This window comes from Mchenga conophoros, linkage group LG6 (genome assembly GCF_057382185.1).
Source record: "Mchenga conophoros isolate Kocher_MC1m ecotype Shallow Benthic linkage group LG6, M_conophoros_male_GT1.1, whole genome shotgun sequence".
In the NCBI taxonomy this organism is placed as follows: Eukaryota; Metazoa; Chordata; class Actinopteri; order Cichliformes; family Cichlidae; genus Mchenga; species Mchenga conophoros.
In genome coordinates, this window is record NC_140531.1 from 18,583,205 (window position 1) to 18,605,338 (window position 22,134).

General features: G+C 40.1%; 1 protein-coding gene across 4 annotated transcripts in view; it reads left to right on the top strand.

Moving 5' to 3' along the window:
* inpp4b (inositol polyphosphate-4-phosphatase type II B) overlaps positions 1 to 22,134 on the top strand; it is a 177,832-nt gene that overhangs the window by 24,183 nt on the left and 131,515 nt on the right. For 2 of the 4 annotated variants that reach the window (XM_085276578.1, XM_085276577.1), the window contains exons 3-4: positions 7,969 to 8,087; positions 17,008 to 17,124. In XM_085276578.1, the coding sequence (XP_085132704.1) occupies positions 7,969 to 8,087; positions 17,008 to 17,124 (236 nt within the window). Of the gene's footprint in view, positions 1 to 7,968; positions 8,088 to 8,768; positions 8,916 to 11,388; positions 11,493 to 17,007; positions 17,125 to 22,134 lie in introns of those variants that run through there. The other 2 variants (XM_085276579.1, XM_085276580.1) reach the window with 2 other exon arrangements.

Below are 22,134 nucleotides of genomic sequence, written 5' to 3' on the forward strand. Positions count from 1 at the left end.
TCTTTCTTTTTTTTTTAACTAAAACTTTTTTTTTTATCTTCTTCACTGACATGGTTACATCTCTAATATTCTTACTAGTTTATATCTATGGGCAGGATGTAGATAAGGTCATCTACTACCATATTTGGTATACTAATACCACATTTACTTGAGGAAAAGGTACGAATGGTTGCATGAGGCATAAAGTGTTTTGAGTGCTCAGGTAGAATAGAAAAACATTTTAAAGGCACCAGTCTATTTAGTTTATGATACTATTTTTCAATTTTAAAACAGTACTAACACGGAATAAAGTACATCCAAAAATCCATGAACATGCAAAACTCTAACTGAAGTCTGGTAAACAAAGAGGTTTCTTGTTTCTGCTGCTTTTATATCTGTAGCCTTGTAATGGCTGCATGTTGTCCATTTACTGTAAACTGAGTTATTTCCTTTCATAATTCACTCTATGGTCCCCTGCTGTGGCACAGCACTCACAGACTAATTTAGCAGCTCTATAGTAAATATAGACAGAGTGATTCATCTAAAGAAAAAGGAGACAGGGTTGTTTATGGTTTCAGCAAAAAACTTTTAACTGTAATATCACAGAATGAAATGCTGTATTTTGAATACTCTTAAGTGAGTCTCGTGATGAGACATACCCTGGAGAAGTGGAGGAATTAGCAAATTTGATTTAGTCTAATGGAATCAAAAGTCAATTTCAGAATTGATGTCACAGGGTTTGGATGTAATAGATGGGCTATTTTTATCAGTACCTCTGACACAGGCTCTTCAGACTCTGGATCCAGAGCAATGTACAATGCAGCACATTTGACTCTTTTGAAAAGCACTCATTTACATTTAAAAAACTTTTGGTGTCTTGATGTTGTTTTTCTGAATGTTTATTCGGGCCAAAATATGTTTTACTTAACCTATTGTAATTTTTTGTTGTTGTTATCAAGAGCTAAAGCAAAGGATTTCCTCAAATATTCCTGTGTCTTTTCCTTCTTTCTGTGGCTGTGTGAGATTCCGGTGTACATCCATTTCTTTGATTTAACCACTCGTGGATCTCTTTTGGAAGAACCACAACATGATGAGTGATGGTTTAAGAGTTTATTCCTTCTGATATACCAGATTCCCTTTCTTTGATCAACAATTTTAAAATGAAAACAACAAATAAGCGTATACTAAAGTACTGTGCAAAACAACAAACAACATTGTCATCATAAATATTGTTCCTCTCTATGATCAATCAGGTATTTGAGCTCCTTAATCAAACTATATAGAATATTTTTTTCACATTGTGTGAGGTAGTTTGCTGTGTTTGAATCGTTTGACAGAACGAGTTGCTTAAGTAATGTACGAGCTTTAACTTTGAATCCTATATCCACAAGTGCAGCTGAGGCTTTTTAAAGTACTGTATCCCATACTTAGTTACTACAGAACTTAGATATTTTAAAAAAAAATTTATATCATTTGTATCGACCCAGTTAAACACAGACATATTTTTTTCTTTTCTTGGTAATTCAGTTTGTTTTAATTCAGTTACATCTGTGAAGCTCCCACCACACGGTTTTTATGCTGATGTCAACTCTAGAGAAGGTTTGAAACTTTACACTCACCGAGGCAGCTCTGCAACTTTACATGGTCTGAACACTTTGTGGGTGAGCAGCTGTTACAGGAGTAATAACTGCAGATGAAGAAATTTCACAAACTGAATTGTTGCAACAGTGGCATCCTATTACAGTGCCATGCTAGAGTTCGGTGAGCTGTTTAGAATGACCCATTCTTTGACAAATGCTTGTAAACAGTGTTTCTTACTCAAAAACAGTAATGTATCACACATTGCTCATTGCTTTTCTTCATCACTTAACCAGAGTAAGGAATTCATTACACCACTTGATATGTTACTTCCCTGTTACTCAGTAAAATGACGTGAAATGCAGTCTCATAATTAGCTGTATAAACCTCAGGTTTTTTTCAAGTTAACAGAAACTCGACAACACAGAGTTGAGAACCAGCCCAAAGAGACTAAAAAGTAACTGGCACAGTAATTCTACTTTTGCATGAACAGTTACCTGTTGAAGTTCAAGCCCTTGCTGCACTTTACTATCATGCTCTCATCCTTTTTGAAAATAAAAATAAAAGTAATGTTTATATCTCCCACCCACCCACACACAAACTGAAATGAGCTGATTGTGTTATGAGGGAAGAAAAAAGCATGTTTATTTAATTTTTTCCCCCCCGGTGTGCAGACAACTGAAGAACCTTTGTAACAGAAGTACATAATTGTAACTGCAGTTTAATTGTAGAATTTAGTATTTTTTGTTATATTACTGCATTGCTAAAAAATGTAATGTGATTACAGTAATGCGTTACTTTAAAACAGATTGATTATAGATTGCAGCTGGTCCAAAGTAAAGGCCAGTGAATTAAAAATGGAAGGACAGGTGGTATAATTTAATAACAGTACTGTTAAGCTCTTAAATCCTCTTTGTTTTAATCTGGACCTCGGGACAACTAGGATGAAGTGGGAATGTGGAAACTTAAAACATCAGAGAGGTAAGGAAGTACAAGCCCATGCAATAAAATCTTAATATCAATCTTAAGCCTGACTGGAATTCAGTGTAAGGAAGTCAATATAGGCGATACGTGGGCCTGCTTGCATATGCCAGATAAGTTGGGTAACTGCATTTTTGGACCAACTGCAGTCAACCAAGCAACAACAGCCTGCCATCTAAATAAAGACTGTTAAAACTGGCTCAATGAAGCGACATGACGGCATGAATAAGCTTTTCACATTCTTCTAGGAAAGAAACAGCTTGACCTTCACAAGTATCCAAAACTCAAAAAAAGTTAGTTTTACTTGTTTATAAAGGTTAAAGTACCTTCAAAGATCATTCCCAGGTTCTTTACATTGGGGAGTCTCCATCTTTAAAGGCCAGGGGTTGCCAGTGTTATGGAAGTCCAAACAACATGACTTTTATTTCTGATCATTTAAACTATGACAGTTTAGCTTTTTAGCAGGCAGTGATAAGGCCTGTCAGAGGTGTCATAGTTTAAACAGAGAAATCTACGGCGAACACACCAACATGTACTTTAATGTTTATTGTTTGCTACACATACTTCATTTCAAATAAGAGGCAAGTTTTCTTCATAAATCTAACTATTGTGTGATTTCTGGCCTCTCATCATGTATTATGGTTAAAGTCACCAACTGTTATGGTGACTGTTGTATAATGTATGAAATACACATTTTTTTCTGTATATTGTTTTTTTACTGTATAGATGTTAAATGTTAACTGAGAACTGGGTGCAGGTTTTTGTAAGATTTTCTTTAATAATAGTTCTCTGTGAAACACGACAGACTTTCACGCTGTCACTTTGTTTTGTGAATTACCATCCAAACCCTACCTTTAACTGAAGCCCTTTTAAAATTTCATGCTCTTAGTCGACCTTGAAGAAAATATTTCTCTGCTTTATTTGATCAAGATAGGTTGAAAAGGAATAGTAAAGGCGCAGATCACAAAAAGCTTACATTTTTTATGGTGAAAGCATTCTTTTCTTTCTCTCCCTGCTTTCTTGCAGATGAGTTTGTGACAAATGCTCATTAAAACCTGTCTTTTTTTTTTTTTTTTTATGCTGCTCTTTAAAATGCCAGCGACAGTCACCTTGACAGCACCATTGCCTCTCCAGTGTTGTTGGAAAATGCCTGGTTTTGAATTTGTTTTCAGTGGGTGGTAATCACAGTGTCTGTAAATTTGTCTTTATAAATTGAGGTTTACTATATCCTGGATGCCCCCCTGTAATATATTAGAAGGTGTTTTACAGCATAAAAATACCAGTTACACACAAAAACACTTAGTCATCCTTTTTCACTTCACTATGTTAGAAGTACATCTAAACCAGGGGTGTCAAACTTAATGCTTGGGGGGCAGACTCTGCAAACAGTCCCATCCCACCTTGGAAAATGTGAATGTGACCCTATTGTTATAGCTTTTCCTTTTGATAAACAGCGCAGCCCAATTGCTATTTATGGTACAACAAAATAATAATATAACAGATAAACAAATAAATGACAGAAAAGTTCCCTTTTTTTTAATCTGCTATAGAAATTTCTGTTTAAAAAATGGGAGAAAAAAGCAGAAGTTTTTTTGTAAATTAACAAAAACTGTATATTTTGAACTACCAGAACTTTTTTCTCCAATTTTACAAATTTATCATGTCGTTTTACTGTTCCGGCCCACATAAGATCAAAGCGATTAGTACTCTAAGCGATCGGTGTGAGAACCGGGCAGAACACTTACATTCTCTTCCACTAGAGGGCAGTACACCTACCAGCAGTGTTGCCAACTTAGCGACTTTGTTGCTATATTTAGCGAGTTTTCAGACCCCTTAGCGACTTTTTTTTAGAAAAAAAAGTCGTGAAAGCGCGTATCGCTTTTACTCTCAACAAGCAGCGGGTGCTGTAATGCAGTCAGTTATTCTTTTACTCTTTTACTCTTATGCTGTTTTGTGGATCACAAGGTTTAAAACTACTTATAAACACACACACAAAGCAACTCCACCAGAGTGCCTATTTCGGGTCACTTTTGCCGGTCCAAGCCCAGGTAAAGGAGCAGGGTTGGAATTGTGACATTAAAAAAAACAATAATTGCTAAAAGAAATTTAATTTGTAGTTCTAAATAAACTCTAAATGCATTTAGGACGTTTTTTACTCACTTTATGTCTCTTCCACGATGTTATTTCTCTCTCCAACAACATAGGTTACAATTAGATTGGCATGACCAATTATGCAAATTAGGCGATGATGTCATTTAGCGACTTCTAGCGACTTTTAGGACAGCCAATAGCGATTTTCGTTACTGAGGAGTTGGCAACACTGCCTACCAGCTCTAATTAAATGGGTCGCCAACTGCCAGTAAAACAGACGAAGAAGAAATTACACGCTAGCCATGTTCTGAGAAGTGGCAGGGCGTTGTAGGGCATTAAATATTTGAAAAGAAAAAGTAGTCAATCTGTCCTGGAGAAAATTCCGACCCACATGAAGACCCTAGTTTGGTGGTGTGCCGTGTGATTTTTCTAATGTGAAATATGTGCCGTGGCTCCAAAAGGTTGGGAAACACTGGCCTAAACATTATATTCAGGCTGATGTAGATACCGCATGAAGATATGCCTTTTTCATAAAGTTTCACCCACTGAATCATATTGTCCATACGTCTTAGGTTATATTTTTTGTTTTGTTCTTTTGCACACTGATGTAAGGTGACCACTCATTGCATGCCCGAATTGTGCTGCACAGATAAAATGCAGCTTTTGGATCTCATCCAGGGAGGTTCACAAACTTTTGTCATTACTGTTCTTGAGTGCATACAAATGCTAATTAATACATAATTTCAGAGCCATATGGTGTAATTTACCGAGCTGGATGGCTTTGAGCTTTCATGTGAAGCAGCTGTGAACATTAGAGTCACATCCTTTGTGTTTTTGTTCAATGTGCTGAAAAACTATAACAGCAGACGTTAGCATTCTTCCATCTCCAGACCTCACATAACATGCTTTGAAATATTCAGGAAAAACCAAGAAGCTTTGTTGCTGTTTGACTTCACTGCTGTGCATCTGACTCTACCAAGGAGATCACAAGGTTGTCTTAGTGGATTCGTGTTTATCATTTTAGTTGTGATTATCGCTGGCATCAGCGAGTGTTCTTAGTGCATCTTATAGTATGCTAGAGAGAGCTGCTGTTCGGAACCATTCATTCAACCTGATTTGCTGTACAGAAGTCGTGAGATAAAAATTCTTCCTGTCCTTGAAAGAAATGAGTGCTGAGTGACAGGCTGCTTTTGATGCCAGAAATGAAAGCCATCATAAAGCTGATATCTCACTGCCGGGGGGGAGTTTGTCTTGCCTTGCTGCCATTTTAATTGACTGCTGAGGCAGCAATTTTAGTACAGTGCTGTGTAAAAGTCCTGAACCAACCCTCATTGTTTATTCTGCAAGGAAAATGGGCAGAGGTGGCAAAAGTACAGACATTCTGTACTTAAGTATAAGTACAGATACTAGTAAAAGTTGTATAAGTTGAAGTTGAAGCCTATACGTTTACTCAAGTGAAAGTAAACATATAGGCTGTGAAATGTACTCAAAGTACAGAAACCAAAAAGTACTTCTTTGGAGGACGTTTCTACCTGCTATTTTTGTGCAGCAAAACCTGAGCCTTGTCCAATATTTATATAATAATAAAATAATAATAAAGTTTAATTCTAATAAATGTACCCAGCTTACATCAGGTACGTGGAACACTAGCAGAGAAAAAAAGGAAAATAAAAAAAGTAGTTCTTTTTAAAATAAAAGTAAAAAGTTCCCAAAAAATAACTACTCAAGCAAAGATACCTGAAAATTCTTCTTCTGTTTGGTTATGACCACTTTTATTCTTCAACACAGCCTGAACTCTCTTAGGAAAACTTTCTTGTTTCGTCAGGAATAACTCTCCAGTCTGCTTGAAGGACATTCAAAGCTCTCCTTGGGATGTTGGCTGTGTGTAGCTCGGACTCTGGGGAGGCCAGTCCATGACTGTTGGGTTTTTCTATTGCATGTTAGATCAAAAAAATGACAGAACTTTTCTGTGTTCATAATTTAACACCACTGGCTGAAATGCAGCCCTAAATCCTAACAGAGGCTCCACTCTGTTTTCCACGTGGCTAACGACACCGCTCTCCTTACCTCCTTCATACATATTGACGACAATTTGGACAATTTTAAATTTGGATTCATTACTCCATAAGACCTGTTTCCACTGATTTTCATTCTTGATCTTGTGATTTAACACACTTCAGGCTTTTCTCCCTGCTTCCCTTCCTTAATGGTTTCTTGACAGACACCCTTCTACTGACACCATTTTTGATGAGGCTTCAGTGAACGGTAGATGGATCTCCTGAAGGGCCTAATGAATCTTTAAGGTCCTGTGTCAGGTCTTTGCTGGATTTATTTTCCTATGTCTTAAGGACATGCATTTCAGATGACTGAAAGACATCAGTTATATATATATCATTTTCAGGTTTTTGTTTTTTTTTTGACCTGCCACTTCTTCTTTTATCCTCCACTTGTCCAGTTTCTTCAAATTATTTTAGGACACACTGCACAGCATGCCAAGATATGCCCGATTTTCAGCTAATAGATCTATGTGACTCACCTTGTTGGTGCGAAAATACAATTTATTCCTGGCAATTTATGTTTTGCAGATTCAACTAAAGAAATGGGAACAAAGTGTTTTAGTAACAGGCTGCAGGCACTTAAAAATATAATTTAAAAGATGTCTGTTATGTCTCGACACGACACTGGTTCGTTCCTTGAGTCAGATGTCCTTTCTCATAGATGAGTTTGTTTTGGGGGTTTGAGGTCTTGATGCATAAAGTAAGACTTCTTGATTAAGGTTTAATATTTAAGAGTATTTTGGAAATATATTGAAATAATAAACATGACAACACATCGATTGAGCTTTCAAATATCATGTTATCTTTATCATAACGAATGTGACATATTTGTTTAATCTAAGTTATGTGTGTGTTTTTAGAATCACTGGAAGCTAAAACTCACTGAATTAGTCCTAACATGCAGCACGTGTAGCTGCTTGGGTCTTTTGTGATGTTGTTTTGCACTTTCACATATGAATTTTAATATATAAAGCTACCTTGGCTGTTTTTTCCTTTCTTCTTGTATAGTTTATTGTTGTTATGTTATTATTATTATAATACAATATAGTTTATTTATATTATATTATTGTTGCCTTGTACTGTTAGCATTTTCTACAGTCTAATGTCATGTTTTGACCCACTGTCATGTGATTTGTGTCACTTCACTTTATATCCTAAAGGAAAATCTTCCCCTCTCATCTTTCATCCCCTTCTCCTCCCTTCTATCCTCTCGTCTCCTGTTTCTCTCCATCCTCTATGCTCCCTGTCGGCTCTCCCTTCCTCCCTATCTTCCTCTGTGTAGCCTGTAATGATCTGGTGGCCTCAGGCAGAGACAGGAAGCCCAATGCTTTGGTCCAGGTGGCTGTCATAGATCCCCACAAGCAGCACCTCGTGTCTCACGCCTGCACAGAGATAGTTGAGGTAAGGCATCACACGCACACGCACCATCCTCTTGCTTGTCTCCGGCCTATGATGTTTGTTGTTTTGCCGTATCTCTGGGTCACCAAGTCTCCGTTGGTATTCTCTCCATCGCTGTCTGCCCTCCTTTCTATCAACCTTGCTTTTCCATCTGACTCACTGAACTGGAACAGACAATGAGCCCTAACCTTCTATTTCTAGTGACAGCTGAGTCCAGACATTCACATGAGTGACTGTGTTGCGTGTCAATCATGCATTTACAGTACATATACAGTATGCGTTTGTGGGTTTAATTGTGTGTGGGTAAAACAGTGAGAGTGTTTTGCGCTCTTTGACCTCTTTAAATTCTTCTTCTTTTACTTCCACCGTGACAGTGTTGTTGCTGAGACAGCAGCCACATGAGTGTTTTCTGGGCAGCAACAGCTGCCCCCGTCCCACTTTGGAACACCCACCTACACACATGTGCAGAGGCCAACACACACACACAGTCCTTTTTTTCTCTTCTCCTTCCTCATATGAGGGCAAAGTTTCCAGGCGCATAGAAAGGAGACACTATTTCCCTCCTAATCCAGTAAAGCTAAATTAGCATAACCGTCTCTTTCAAAGACTGATTTCAACTGCTTTTCCCCTCAGTCAAGGGAGCAGCAGAGTATGTGTGTTTGTGCATGTGTGAGTGGAAAGACAGGATGTGGTAGGACACTGTATGCTGGCTCAGCCAGCTCTGCAGACACTCTGAAGGCTGCTGGAGTTTTGATTTCATGGCTGTAATGTTAAGGATTTGGAGTATGATCTGAGGATATGAACTGCTTTTGTCTTCACACAAAAAAAAGGGTACGTACCCATTCATTGTGATTTAATGAGTGTGTTTTAAAAGAGAGGTTTGCACCCTTACAGAGAGTCTGGTAGATTTGCTGTCCGTATATTCACTTTATTAGTCTGGATTGTGTCATAAAAGTGAACATTTCTTCTGTTACATAAACCAGTGTATTTAGCATTTCCCCCCAGAAACCGGATCAATCAGAAAACCAATATTAGTGTTATTTGGACTCAGACTTGAAGCCAAACTGAGAAGAGAATATGTCTTGTTGAAATAATCTTTGATTGAAGTTTTAATGGAGCAAGGGATTCTTGCCTGTAGGCTTTCACACTTAATACAGAAACAAATGTTTATTAACTTGTATGACCAAAGGCAGACATGTGTGTGTGTGTGTGTGTGTGTGTGTGTGTGTGTGTGTGTGTGTGTGTGTGTGTGTGTGTGTGTGTGTGTGTGTGTGTGTGTGTGTGTGCAGGCGTGCAGGCCCCGGGGAGCTTACTCTATGTGTATTATTTGAAGACAGCACTTGTGTTTTCACTGTTGTCACATTCCCAGGATGCTTTCTCTCAACAGCTGCTGTCGGCTTTGCGAGCGCCGGGCCTGGCTGGCTGTGTGAAGTCTTGCTCGTGCAATATGTGTGCTATCATGCTGTATGTGATAGAAAGATTTCATTTAGAAGATAAATGATAGAGCATGCCAGGTGCTACAAAGCCTCTCTGGTCCCGCCCGTCAATCGTGCTCAGGTCAGGGGGAAAATGTTCTTTGTTTTATGAAAGCTATATGATCACTCTTTATGTCTCACCACTCACATGTTTCAGAGGAAGTAAGAACAGGGACTCGCAAAACACAAGAGGAACAATTCCAGGTGTTTTTAAGAGCTCTTTGGAGCCGTTGTTGGGATTACTATTCAAGAAAAGTAATGGATTACATTACTCATGTTTCTTAAAAAGAATGCAGCACATTACTTAATTACTTGCCAGAGAGGTCATTTGTTACACTAGTCACTACATTACTTTCTTGTTACTCTATAAATTCACCTGAAACCCATTGTCTCATAATTAGCATTTAACTATATAAACTTACAGGATACATTCCCACACACCAACACAAATCCCTATCCTAATGATGACATGCATACGATTTTTTCATTTAGTTTTTAAGTATGAACACAAAGCAAAGATTAAAACCAGCACAAAAAGACTTTAAAGCGATCGCCACAGTGAGTCTTCTTTAGAAACATGAACAGGTGTAAATGGAGGCCCCAACCTGACTGCTCATTACTGCTTTTGTTACCTGTTGAAGATCAGGCTGTCCAATGGTCTGGGGTCAGCATTCACTCAGCTTGAACGTTACTCTGGGTTCTTGGCTAGCTTAGCGTTATCATGCTGGTGCAGATGCTTGCAAAGAGGCGAAGTTGTGTTAGCAGCATAATGCGGCTTCTGTCTGTCCTGCATGCAGTTTCCACTTTACCGTCGCACTCATGTCTTTTTTAGTGCATGTTTGTTTGGTGCACCTTTGTAAGTAATGACATATTTGTAACTGTAATGCAGTTACTGCTGAAAAAATGCAGTGTGTTTACAGTAACACGTGACTTTGTATCTCATTACTCCCAACACTGTATATAACTTAAAGAGACAAAGTCACAAAAAGAACAAAAACATTGCAACCTGAAACAATAGGAAGACAAAAAGTGGGCTCAAGTGGATTGCATTGTTTTATTTACATCCCAACATTTTTGTAACTGGGGTTGTAGTACAGAACCGGGACTCTGTATTTTAACTTGACCCATTTTGTCTCCATAAGCAGATTTATGTCTCAGTGCGGATACTGCAGCTTAACCTGCGGTTGGTAAAACAGAAAAGCGACAAGTGACAGCTTAAATGCTGAAAAAATGGTTTTTGGTCACATTGTATTTGAAGCTACCAACACACACATACAGACACAGAAAAATGCCATCTGGTATTTTACCAAATGTTCAGAGAAAGGAGATGTCCTTTTTGTAGAAATTGTAAGTCCTTTGTTTTCCACATGTGCATGCTTTCTCTGTGCTGAGCCTGACACAAGAGACAGAAATTGGGATGGAAAAAGTTGCATTTTCTGCCAATCCCTAATACTTCTGTGTAGGAAAATCCCTTTCCTTAAACATGGGCAATGGGTCCAGAAGTGGTGGTACTTGAGGGGATTTGACGTCATGCAAAGGCAGGGGATAAAACAGCCTTTGATGTCAGGCTAGTCAAGCAAAGAACCCCTGCCTGGAACAAGTCCAAAAGTCTACTCTCTCTGTGTATATGTAATTATGAATGGTCAAGGAAACTCGACCCAGAGTACTTGCACTTCCCCCTCTGCCCAATCGCACACAAACACACACACACCCTCTTAATGGCCTAAATTGGTTATTCCACAGAGATTTGCAACCCAGACTGACAAAAAGACAAGAGAGGGCCAGCTGTCTTCCATAGCATATGTTGACCACTTGTATGACAGCCCGGCTCACTTCTTTGTGTAAATGGAGACAGCATTACCACTTTAGCTCATCTCAGCCCATCAGCAGCTCTAAGAAGATTCAGCTGTAGCCAAGGCTGCCAAGCATGCTGGTAAGTCTGAATGAGGCATATTCAGCGTGCCAGAGAGGGAGGTGTAACGGATTATGTCTGTGTACCTGCACATTCTCGAGTATAATGGTCAAGTCTGTCTTTTTGTCAGTGTATAGTACAGATAAGATCCCCATTTGCTCTGGGCTCAAAGCAGTGCATTGATTCCACTGCGTGTGTACCTACTGTGCTCAATCAGGCTGTGTGTTTAGAGCGTCGGTGTACACAAACCACACAGCTTCATGGCTGGGTGGCAAAATGGCACCAGGCGTCAAGACTAATATTACCGCGTCTAGAGACATGAAATCAGAAGCAATAGACTTGTTTTATTTCCCCTCTGTCAGCCCGGCGTAGATTTCTGAAGGATCAGCGGGGTTAGTGGTGTGGTGAGGAGGTGGTTTTTGTGCGTTCTGTCTGTGTGTATGTGTGTGAGCGTGCAGTTAAACACATAATTCTGTCCTTGTGTGTTAAGCGCACTGCTGTTTTTAGGGAGACTTCAGAGTCTGGCTCTCCGAGCTCCGAAAACCCTGGATTGTCTAAGGCTCTTCGGCTGATGTGTCAATCTCAGCAGAGCTACAGAAAAGCAGATGAAGCATTCATTCAATGTTGACTTTTTTTAAAAACTCATTCCGAAGAAATAACAAACTATCGTGTTTAGGTGATGGATGAAAACACCTGAACACACGCGGCAGAAGAATCTCAGCAGAGTATTTAACCACAACACCTGTGGTTTGATTACTTGGTTTGAGGGCCTTTGTTCATATCATACCCTTCATTCTCTGCTTCGTTTTCCTCTCTCTATACACTATAAACTGACATAATTAACTGCTTTTGAAATATTGCCTATTTAAAAAAATCTGTGGTATGTCAAAGTGCTGAAGTAACTCTTTTCATCTTCTAGCGGCCTTGCACCCACCAACCTCCTTGTAATAAGGTCTGTGCAATAAATCGCTGTTATAATTTATCCGCTTGCCAGGAAATCATATTTTGATGGTACGTGCTGTGATCAAAAAAAAAAAAAAAGCATAAACCTAATTTCAATTTGTGAGCTATCCACTCCATAGCTGCCTCCTTTTGCGGCTTCCACTGATTTTGCTTCATTTGGATTATTCTCTTGAAGTCTTCCTCTGCACGCTGTGCCTGTCTCATATCAGTGATGCACACTGTATCTCATCCACAATGTTAAAATGCTCACCCTTCGACTGCAGTTTGATTTTGGGGGAGAGGACAGTTGAAGGGAAGCATATCTGGCAGCACAGGGTGGGTAGTTAGTAGGGGTGCAACGATACACAAAATTCATGGTTCGGTTCGATACTTTGGTGTCACGGTTCGATGTTTTTTTGATACAAAAAAATGTTCATGCCTTTTTAATTTGTCATTTATTAAAATAACTCAAAAGTACAGTTTTTAAATTTAATGTTGCTGAAACAACAAAATAATAAAAAATAAATAAATTTATCTGATCGAGAAATCACTCATCTTTGGAAAAGAGAGTTTATTACAGAGAAATGTCTCTTTCCAAAATAAAAGCTATACTATACGCTTCTTCTGGGCTATATTCTCAGCAGCATATTAAACATATCAGGTCCCCATAAGGAGAATCATGTGCTAACGGCTGTCTAAATGACTCGGGTAAAGTTTGTAGCATGTGTGCTTGCTGTTTTTGTCTGCTTCCACTTGTCTTTGCACTAGGATGATGTCGGTATAAATGTGCAGTCATATTCGTTGTGTTCCCACTAGTGCTGTCAGCGTTAATCTCGTTGAAAGGACATTAACGCCATAACGCGGAAAATCTCCGTTAACAAGTTACCGCGGATCGCCCCGTGCGTGGGGCTGGACGGCATCAACACGTTAACAAGCTAACTGTGCTAACGCACTAGTTCCCACCAATTGAGCATTGCATGGCACATCCGACATACTGTTTTACTTTTGTCCATGAGGCGCTTACCATCAGGGTCATGCTTCACATGAAAACCAAAATAGTTCCAAACGCCAGATCTGGGGGGAGGTTCAATTTCGGGTAGCGTTGAGGCAGTTGCCATGTTGCAACGAGCTTAGCTCCTGTCTTGCTAGCTTGCGCTGCGCTCAGTGGATCTGCGCTCAACAGTGCAGCCTAGGCGGAGTAGACGAACGCAGATCCACTGAGCGCTCAACACAGACAGCATGGTCAGAAGAAAAGTTGATAAAATAAATTAAAAATTTTGTATTGTTCGATACAAATGCGTACCGAACCGAAAGCACTGTATCGAACGGTTCAATATCGATACGAGTATTGTTGCACCCCTAGTAGTTAGCTAAAAAGATTCTTCTAGTTTAGCCAAAAAGTCCTAGCCTTTTCAGTGCTCTGTGATGTCAAGGCGAAGCTGCGTCGACACTCTGACACAAGGAGAAAATTCAGTGTAAAAAATAAAGACAAGCACTGTTCACTTGTCACGCTCTTGATCTTGAAGCTCTGCCTTTAAGTTTGGACACTAGAGCTCTTGGACTGCTGTTTAGCATCTGGGTCGCTGAGCTGAGCCAGGCCCAGCTCTCATCATAAGTAATGATTCTAGACATGAAGGTTGGGTCATTCTGGCATGGAAGTTGCTGCAAAACTGCAAATGCGCAAGGGCAAGTAGTCAGACGTGATGGACGGGTCTTCTTTATAAAAATTGTGGAAGCACTGGAAATGGTGCAGAGCCCACAAAGAAAATGACCTTGAAGGAATAAGTGGCCAGCTTTTAATTAAGATGCTTTTTTGCTTCCATGCGTATAGTTGCAGATTTTTTTTCATTGCACGATCTATAACCACTATAACTATGTAACAGCTGCACAAAACAGTTCAGTAGTGTGTAGTCTTATTTTTTATGCTGTGCTTTTTTTTTCAAACTTAAGGGTGTGTTCAGACATTCACGCATAGCTGCCAGTCTGTCTGTATCAGTCTCATTACCAGTCCCCAATCTGTCCCCACACGGTCCCAAAGGGCTGCGTTCGAGAGACGCCCATCAGAGCTGTGCGAGGGAACAGGAAACCCCCAGTGTAAACAGAATGCTTTGAATTGGTTCAAATAGACAACAGCAAGTAGTTAAACACTGCTTGAGACTTCTCAGGAAAGCCCCTCAGCTCCTGGAACAATACGCTTTATTCCTGGAGTTGGAGGGAATAAAATGTGTTGCTCTGTTTGTCAGCAGGAATACGAGGGGGGGCAAAAGTCAACTATAAATTTTGTGTGAAGATTTGAATCACTTCTTTAAAACAAAAAATGTAATATAGAGCACTGGCTTTACTAGAGGGCTGCGGTCTCTGAATGCCAATCAGGTTTTTAGTAGAATTTATTGCAGATTGCAATAAAAAAAAAGTTCTTTTATTTTTGCAAACATTTGATACGAACGGGATTTACTTTAAAGTAATTCATGAATGTTACAGAGATGCCTTAAAAGTTTTATCAGCCAGGTCTGACCAGAGGCATTATTGCTATAAATTATAAATGACTGTGTCTACTTGCCTCATACTCGGAGTCTAAATTCTCTGGCTTTGTATCTAATCAGTACAGATAAAGTAGTTATTGAGTGTAACTTTTAACACACCTATAATCAGATCTGAGGCAGCGATTCCACTATTATTTACCTCAGTGTCACATGCCTGCAGAATGGAGGAGAGGTGTATAAATACATTTCACACACACAGGTTGAATATCATGCTAATATTGCTGCTGCCTCACTGCAAATGACATTCAGTACTTTTGACCCACTGACAAAGCAGCAAATCAGAGGAGGAGAGAAAAAGCGAGGTTACACAAATGTCACCTGATTCATGGTCTATGTTAAGTTGCTGATATAAAAAAAGAAAAATCAATAAAAATGTGGGTAACTGCAGATGCCACAGCTTATCCATCCGTCAAGTTTCAGACCCAGACGTAGGACTCACAGCACAGGAGGAGAAGAGAAAGCAAGCTTCTAACGAGGGACAATTATTCAAACGTATGAACTTGATGCAGAAATACAAAAAGACTTAAATAAAGAGACTGAAAAGCCTGGGGGAATATGAAATTACGTTATAAACAGTAAACAATAAACAAGAAAGCAGCTGAACATAAATCCCCACAAGCCAACAAAAGCTCTAAACGCTGGGTCTGAGACTCAGGAACCATGACACCGTTTTATTCCACTTTAAGGTCACAAAGGACCGGAGCCTATCCCAGCTGTCATAGGACGGAGGCAGGGCACACCCTAGACAGATCAGCAGTTTAATTTCATTTTATTTTCATGGCACAAATTCACAGCAGTAGGCATTTCATATTGTAAGGAAAGGACAAAGAAAAACAACGATTCAACCATTCCCTATCAGCCGTCACAGGCAAAAGTGAAGAGGAAGATACTAAGAGGAAGATACCTCCAGCTGAACCAGGCTCAGCGAGGGAGGGCGCCCACCCCCTGCTGCGACTGATAGGCGTGAAGGAAGGAGAAGAGAGCAAAGAGGAGCGAAGCAAGGCAGCTATAATATTACAATAAACCCGCAGCATTTTGGTGGGGCCAGCTACCCCCTGCCAGTAACATGTAGCTCAGAGTCCCAGAAATTTCCAGAAAGACAAAGAAAGAGCGGGGATGGACAAGGCAAGGATCGCTGAATCGATCACAAAATGTAGAGAATTAAACACTGAAAGCTCATCCTATTGATCGTCTTGCACACAAAACTTTTATAACAGTTTAAAATATGCCTAAAGGTCCCTTAAGGACAGTGTTTTTTGTATGTAACAATGATTTCCTTTGTTTTGATACATCACGGAAGCAAAGGCGTATCACCATGACGCTGTCAGAAAATACCACCAATTTCCCTTTTTCAAAAATGTTGTTGATAAATCATACCTTGCAGATCCCAGCACGTAGGCTCGTCTTATTTCATGACACTGCTTGTCTGCTGCTTGGCTCGTTTCGTCGCGTCTTGTTTCTAGAAAGGTTTTGATGTAAAAGCAAATAGCACTCAGAACCCTTGTTAGCAGGTGTGGAAATGAAAGGAAAGTCTCAAACGAGCACAACAGAAGTTAAAGGTGGTGACTGGGTCCTGCGATTTGAGGGAGGTTGTGAGCAAATATTGGCTAATGCCATGCTGCCTTCTGGTGTTTGAAAGCCCAACACTGTCTGCTGTGTTTGCTTTAATCCTATTGCCTGCTTGCCACTGCACCAGCTTACCTGTCAACATTTGTTGCTCCTGATCTGCAGCCTCAGTTGGCAGACTGTATTTATGCCACACCTCCAGGTAGACCCACTAGGGAGAGCTCTATCTTCTGCTTTTGTGCCCAGGAGAGGTGAGAGGAATGGAGAGAAATGCCAGGAGGAGGAAGAGGGCAGACTGAGCTCAGCTGCTGGCTCATTTACCCAGCAAAAAAAAAAAAAAGTCCTCTTCCTTTTTTCCCCCTCTTCAGCTTCCTGCTTTTTCACATCTGTGTTGCAGTGCAAATGTGGATATCGCACATGTGTGTACACACACGAGCACAAACTATATCTCACCATAGTCCTGTGCTGTCCCTCTCTCTTGCCAGGCGAACAAAGACCCACTGTTTCTGACGGGGGTGACCTTCCCTTCAGAGTATCCTGCTAGCCCAGAGACGCTAGTCAAGCTAAGCGTGTATGATGCAAAGGACAAGACCCAGGAATCAGTGAGTAAACACTTTTTGCTCTGCATGTGTGTGCGTCGCATATGTGCATGCTAAAAATCCAGTGGGTGAGAAACGGGGAGCTGTAACGATGACAGCCTGCTCACAACTGGCTTTGAACACATCTCTCGAGTGGAGGTTTTGCTGTACCGAGCTTTAAACTATACAGGGGGATGATCATTAAAAGAAATCCGGTTTCAGAATCTCATTATGTTTAAATTTATCCTGCTTATTCGGAGGTGCAAAGAGTTGCGTGCTGATTTACAGGACTGAATCACGGCTGTATCGTTCCAATCAGTCTCAGACCAAAACTTTTTTCCTCGAGTTTTGAAGGAAAAGGTTGTGAAGCCTTCAGTGAGCATCCGTGCATGGCACTGATCCCGTGGGAAAACCAATCGGCACATCAGTGGGAATGGAAAAGAGAGCCAGACATAGAATCCTGAATGGGCCGGGCCCTCTGATTTAGACGTTTAAAACAGACTTTATAACAGGCTTTTCAGTGTGCGCCGACGTTTGATCTCAATCAGCCACCCCACTCAACCCTGCGTGCCAAGATCTTAATTTGGCATAACTTACTATGAAACATTCATGAGCTTTTTTTTTGATGAGTTAGGACTTCAGTATAGCAGTGGTTAGTGGTTAGTATTTGCAAATGTATTACATTAAGGCCTCTGATTTTGTGTTGGCACAAGGCCAGCAGTAGCGCAAATGCAGTCCCAGTGTGTCTGCGCACCGGAGCTGTGTTTGCTCTGGTGCGCAGACACACTGGGCCCACTTTTTTTCTACACTTACTGTGTGGATGCACGCAGCCTGTAGCTAACTTGAAATGACCTATTTTAACGATCTGCTACTTGACTTGGCGTGAAAAAACAAATGTGTTTTTCCACCTGTGGCTTCCACTTCCTGTTGCCAAACCCTTGGAACCAACAACCGAGACAAAATTATAGATAAACAAAATCTCTAATAGCTCTACTTTTGTGTTACTAAAGCTCTGTGTCATCACGAGCAATGTAGGCTGGAAAAACCATGTAAACCCTTGAGTTTAGTACCGTCAGGAACAATGACCTCTTCTTAACTTATTCACAACTCAAAGCACTTAACACTAAAAATACCTTCGCTCACTCATACACACACTCGAACAGAACGTTTTTAATCTGTCAGACTCACTCTCACACACTGATGAATGCATCTGTTTAGTATTTTGCCTAAGGACATATTGACTAACAGACTAGAGGAGCTGGAGGTTGAACCACCAACCGTCCAATTAGTGGGTGACCCCACTCTTCCTCCAGAGCCACAGCTGCCCCATATGAAACTGGACGTTGAGGAGGAATTTTGATTGTTCTTGATCTCATGAAATAATCTCAACTGATTAACATTTCTGTTATTTTTTTGTGATCGAACAGTCTTCTTCAGATCATGCCAAAGCATCTCAGTCAGCTTGAGGTCAGGACTCTGACGCGGTCTGTTCCAAAACAAGTTATTGTTTGTTTCACTCGTTTTAGTATTGATTTATTTGTAAGCTTTGGGTCATTGTAAAACCCGACCTCTCAGGTCATGAAGTGCTGTCCTGGCATTCTCCTGCAAAAGTTGAATAAATTTTTCCCTCAATGGTTGTAACGTGGGATTTAAGATCCTGCGTTGCTGTTGGTTTGCGTAGGAGTCCGGTTACACAGAGAGAGGGATTATGGGAATTCAACCTATGCAGAGGCTATGCAAATGCGCTTGCATGCAGTCCTCCAAAAAAACCAACAGTACAGCCCTGTGGCACCAACACTATGAGTAATGTGTGAATGCTGATTGGACAGAAAGCTGGCTTGTTTAAGAAAAGCAGTGACAGTTAACCACAAAATACTTCAATGGATAGTTCTCACTTCAATAAGCTCTAACTCCCCCACGACCCTTAACTGGAACAGTCAGGAAAACAGGTGCGGGGTTTAACCGCACTTTGTCCATCCATTTATTTTCTTATCCGATGAAGGGTGCAGAGGAGCTGGAGCCTATCCCAGGTGTCCTAGTCAACATTGGACAGGTCACCAGTCTATTGCAGATCTAGGGGTTTTCCCTTTTTTTTCTATATGTTCTACGATACAGAGGCGAGAATATTGACAGGGGAACAAGAGTAGCTGTCATGCTGGCATTCAGAATAGCCCCAAATCAATACGTCCCTCCTTGCAAAAACCAAAAAATATATAGAAAGCCTATCTGATATTAATAAATGAATAATTACTCCTCTGTTCAGAGAATAGGGAAAGGGTTTTTTTAGGTAACACATTTTTGGAGCAAAAACCTCTACAATCATATAATATCATATCCTGTTTTACCTAAGGCATAAAAACATAACAGTTAAAAACATAACAATGATTTAATGATTTATTGGCAAGAACATTTTGCAACTTCTAGGATTTAATGCAAAAGCATGTATGACCATTACAACCGTTAAACACTGTCCTCACTGCCAAACAATCCTCAAAAGAATGGAAAAAAAAGGCTTATTGCAAACTAGTATGTGGATTCAAAGCATTGGTTAGAAACCTTGCGCGTGGGACTTGCACGTTTCCCACACTCACTGAAATGGTAGATCAGGTACTTTTATGAAGTTATGTCCCCCATAATCCCTCTTATGCTGTATTTTAATCTCAGTTAACTCTCATTTAGGTTATCCTAAATTAGCTCACAATAGCTCTTTATAACTTCTCTAGAAATTAACTTATGATTTGTTTAATTTTGTTTAAGTACATTGCAGGTGCAGATTTCTTGTCTGCGTCAAGGCACACTCCGACCTCTGTTCCCTTTTGGCGCTATATATGATCACTCCTACGCTGTTTTATCATTTCACTGCTTCAGGATTACTCAACGGTTCTTCAAAAAGCAACACTCTGCAGGAACTTGAGCATCTGTTGGGGGAAACACAGACAGTTCTTGTGATGTTGTCAAGATCCCGTGTCACCGCTGCCACTTGAAAACACACACACAGACATGAGATGTGCAGTTTAACAGTTTAAAGTTCCTATAAAAGCACAATTTTGCTTGATTCGATGGGTCTGAAATCAATTGTAACAGGTCAAAGTTAACCTAGGACAGCTTCAGTGTGCAGATGAAATTGTAGCACATGGACAACAGTATAAAAAGTTTGCATATTTTAATTTTTGTGTGTTCTGCATCATTAAATTTCAGGTTAAAAGACCCGTATATGAAGGTTAAAGCATGCTCTGCTGCATCTTACTGTCTCTTGCCCCGTGATATAAAATAATCAAAGAGTTTTAAACAGTTTAAACTGAAGGTTTAACTTTAACCTAAATGTGTCAAACCATTTACTTGGATTTCTGTGTAATGGCATTAGCTAGTGGATCTGGCAGCAGGGCCATTTGCCTGTTGCAGAAACTTCCTGTGGGTAGTTTTTATGCTTGTGTTACCGTTGGGAGTTTTAAGAAATATCTTAAAAGATGAACATTGTAATGACTACTATATTAAGATACATTACTGATGTTGGTAAAATATTTACTGCCTTTATATATTATTTTAAGAAAGCCTTGGAGAAAAAAGATATTGTTCATGGTAGGTGTCAGTCAAGAGTTCTTTGATGCACAAGCTGTGGACAAAATATTTGATTTTATTAAGTGCTTCAGTATTTAGGGATTTTTAGCGTCTGTCTTCTGGTCTGTCCTTCACTCTGTCTCTGTGAGTGATATTTCTCAATAGCTCCTGTCAGACTGTCAAAAGTATCACTGATAAAGCACACGACATTTCACTCAAGCTTTGCTTTTAGAGCTTTATGCTTAAAAACAGCGTTATAGACAGATCCTATTTAGCATATTTTTATATGCTTCACTCAACTCATTCCACTAAATAAACACACACACACACAGCAGAGCCCATATACCTTACGCAGACTGCTTTAAAAAAAAAATGTGACCATTAAAACAATGCCTTGCATAGTGCCCCTGCAATAGATCTGCCTTTTCTTTTTTTTCCTTGTACCAAAGCTCTTGCGCTTACATTTCCGGCTCCGCTCGGCTGGGCACAGCGCGCTTGTCTGGGTCTCATTAGAGAGGCTTTCGTTGACACAGGCGTGACCCTGAACATGAGCTGGCACAATGCGTCAGCCCCTAGTTGCTTAAGTGGCAGATCGAGAATCGCTCAGTCAAGGCTCGGTCATTTAATTTAATGTTGCTTTTTTTTTTTTTTTGCCCCTTTGCGAGAGCGAGCACTGGGGCAATTTGCTGTGTTTGTGTGTGTTTTACAAATCGGCTGTCAAAAGTTTTACATATCACTTTCAGCTTTGATAGCAGATGTTGTGCCACCAGCTGATTCACTGCAGTGGAACACAACCCCCCCCCCCCCCCCCCCCCAAAAAAAAAAAAAAAAAACAGAATAGATGCAGCAGAAATGTAGCACATCTGCAGTTTTGTGTTATATGGCATGTCACCTATTACCATACCCACCATAAGAGTTTTGAAGTGGAAATAAAGGAGGGTGGAAATGGTGAAGATGGGGGAAGGAAACTGATGGAGCGAGGTTTATAGATGACTGCTTTAACATTCGTAGAAGACCTAAGAATTTCATAGTAGGATGGTTTTACCTGCGCCTTGGGCTTCTCATTTAGATATTGTAAGATGACACTGGCTTCGTGGTCATGAATATTTGAGAATGCACACAGGGATGAGAAAATGATAAGTGAGGGAGTGGAGGTGTGAGATGGAGTAAAAGCGGATCTGATATCACCCAGGCGTAAATGATCCCACCCTTGAGCCTAGTTGTCAAAGAATGACAGGCTAGCCTTTCTTTGTCACTGACGTCTTGAGTGCAACTTCGCTTTGAATGGCTCCCAGGTGGAATAAATTCTCCCTTTCATCTTACATTCTCATCACTGAATGAAGAAATATGCTTTGTGATTGGAAAAAAAAAGTTGTGCTTTACAAGGAGAACTCCACTGAAAGTGATTTTATTATTTGCTCAGCTAAATATTAAACATATTATGAATAGTACAACCGTGTTGTTTCTTTTCTTTTA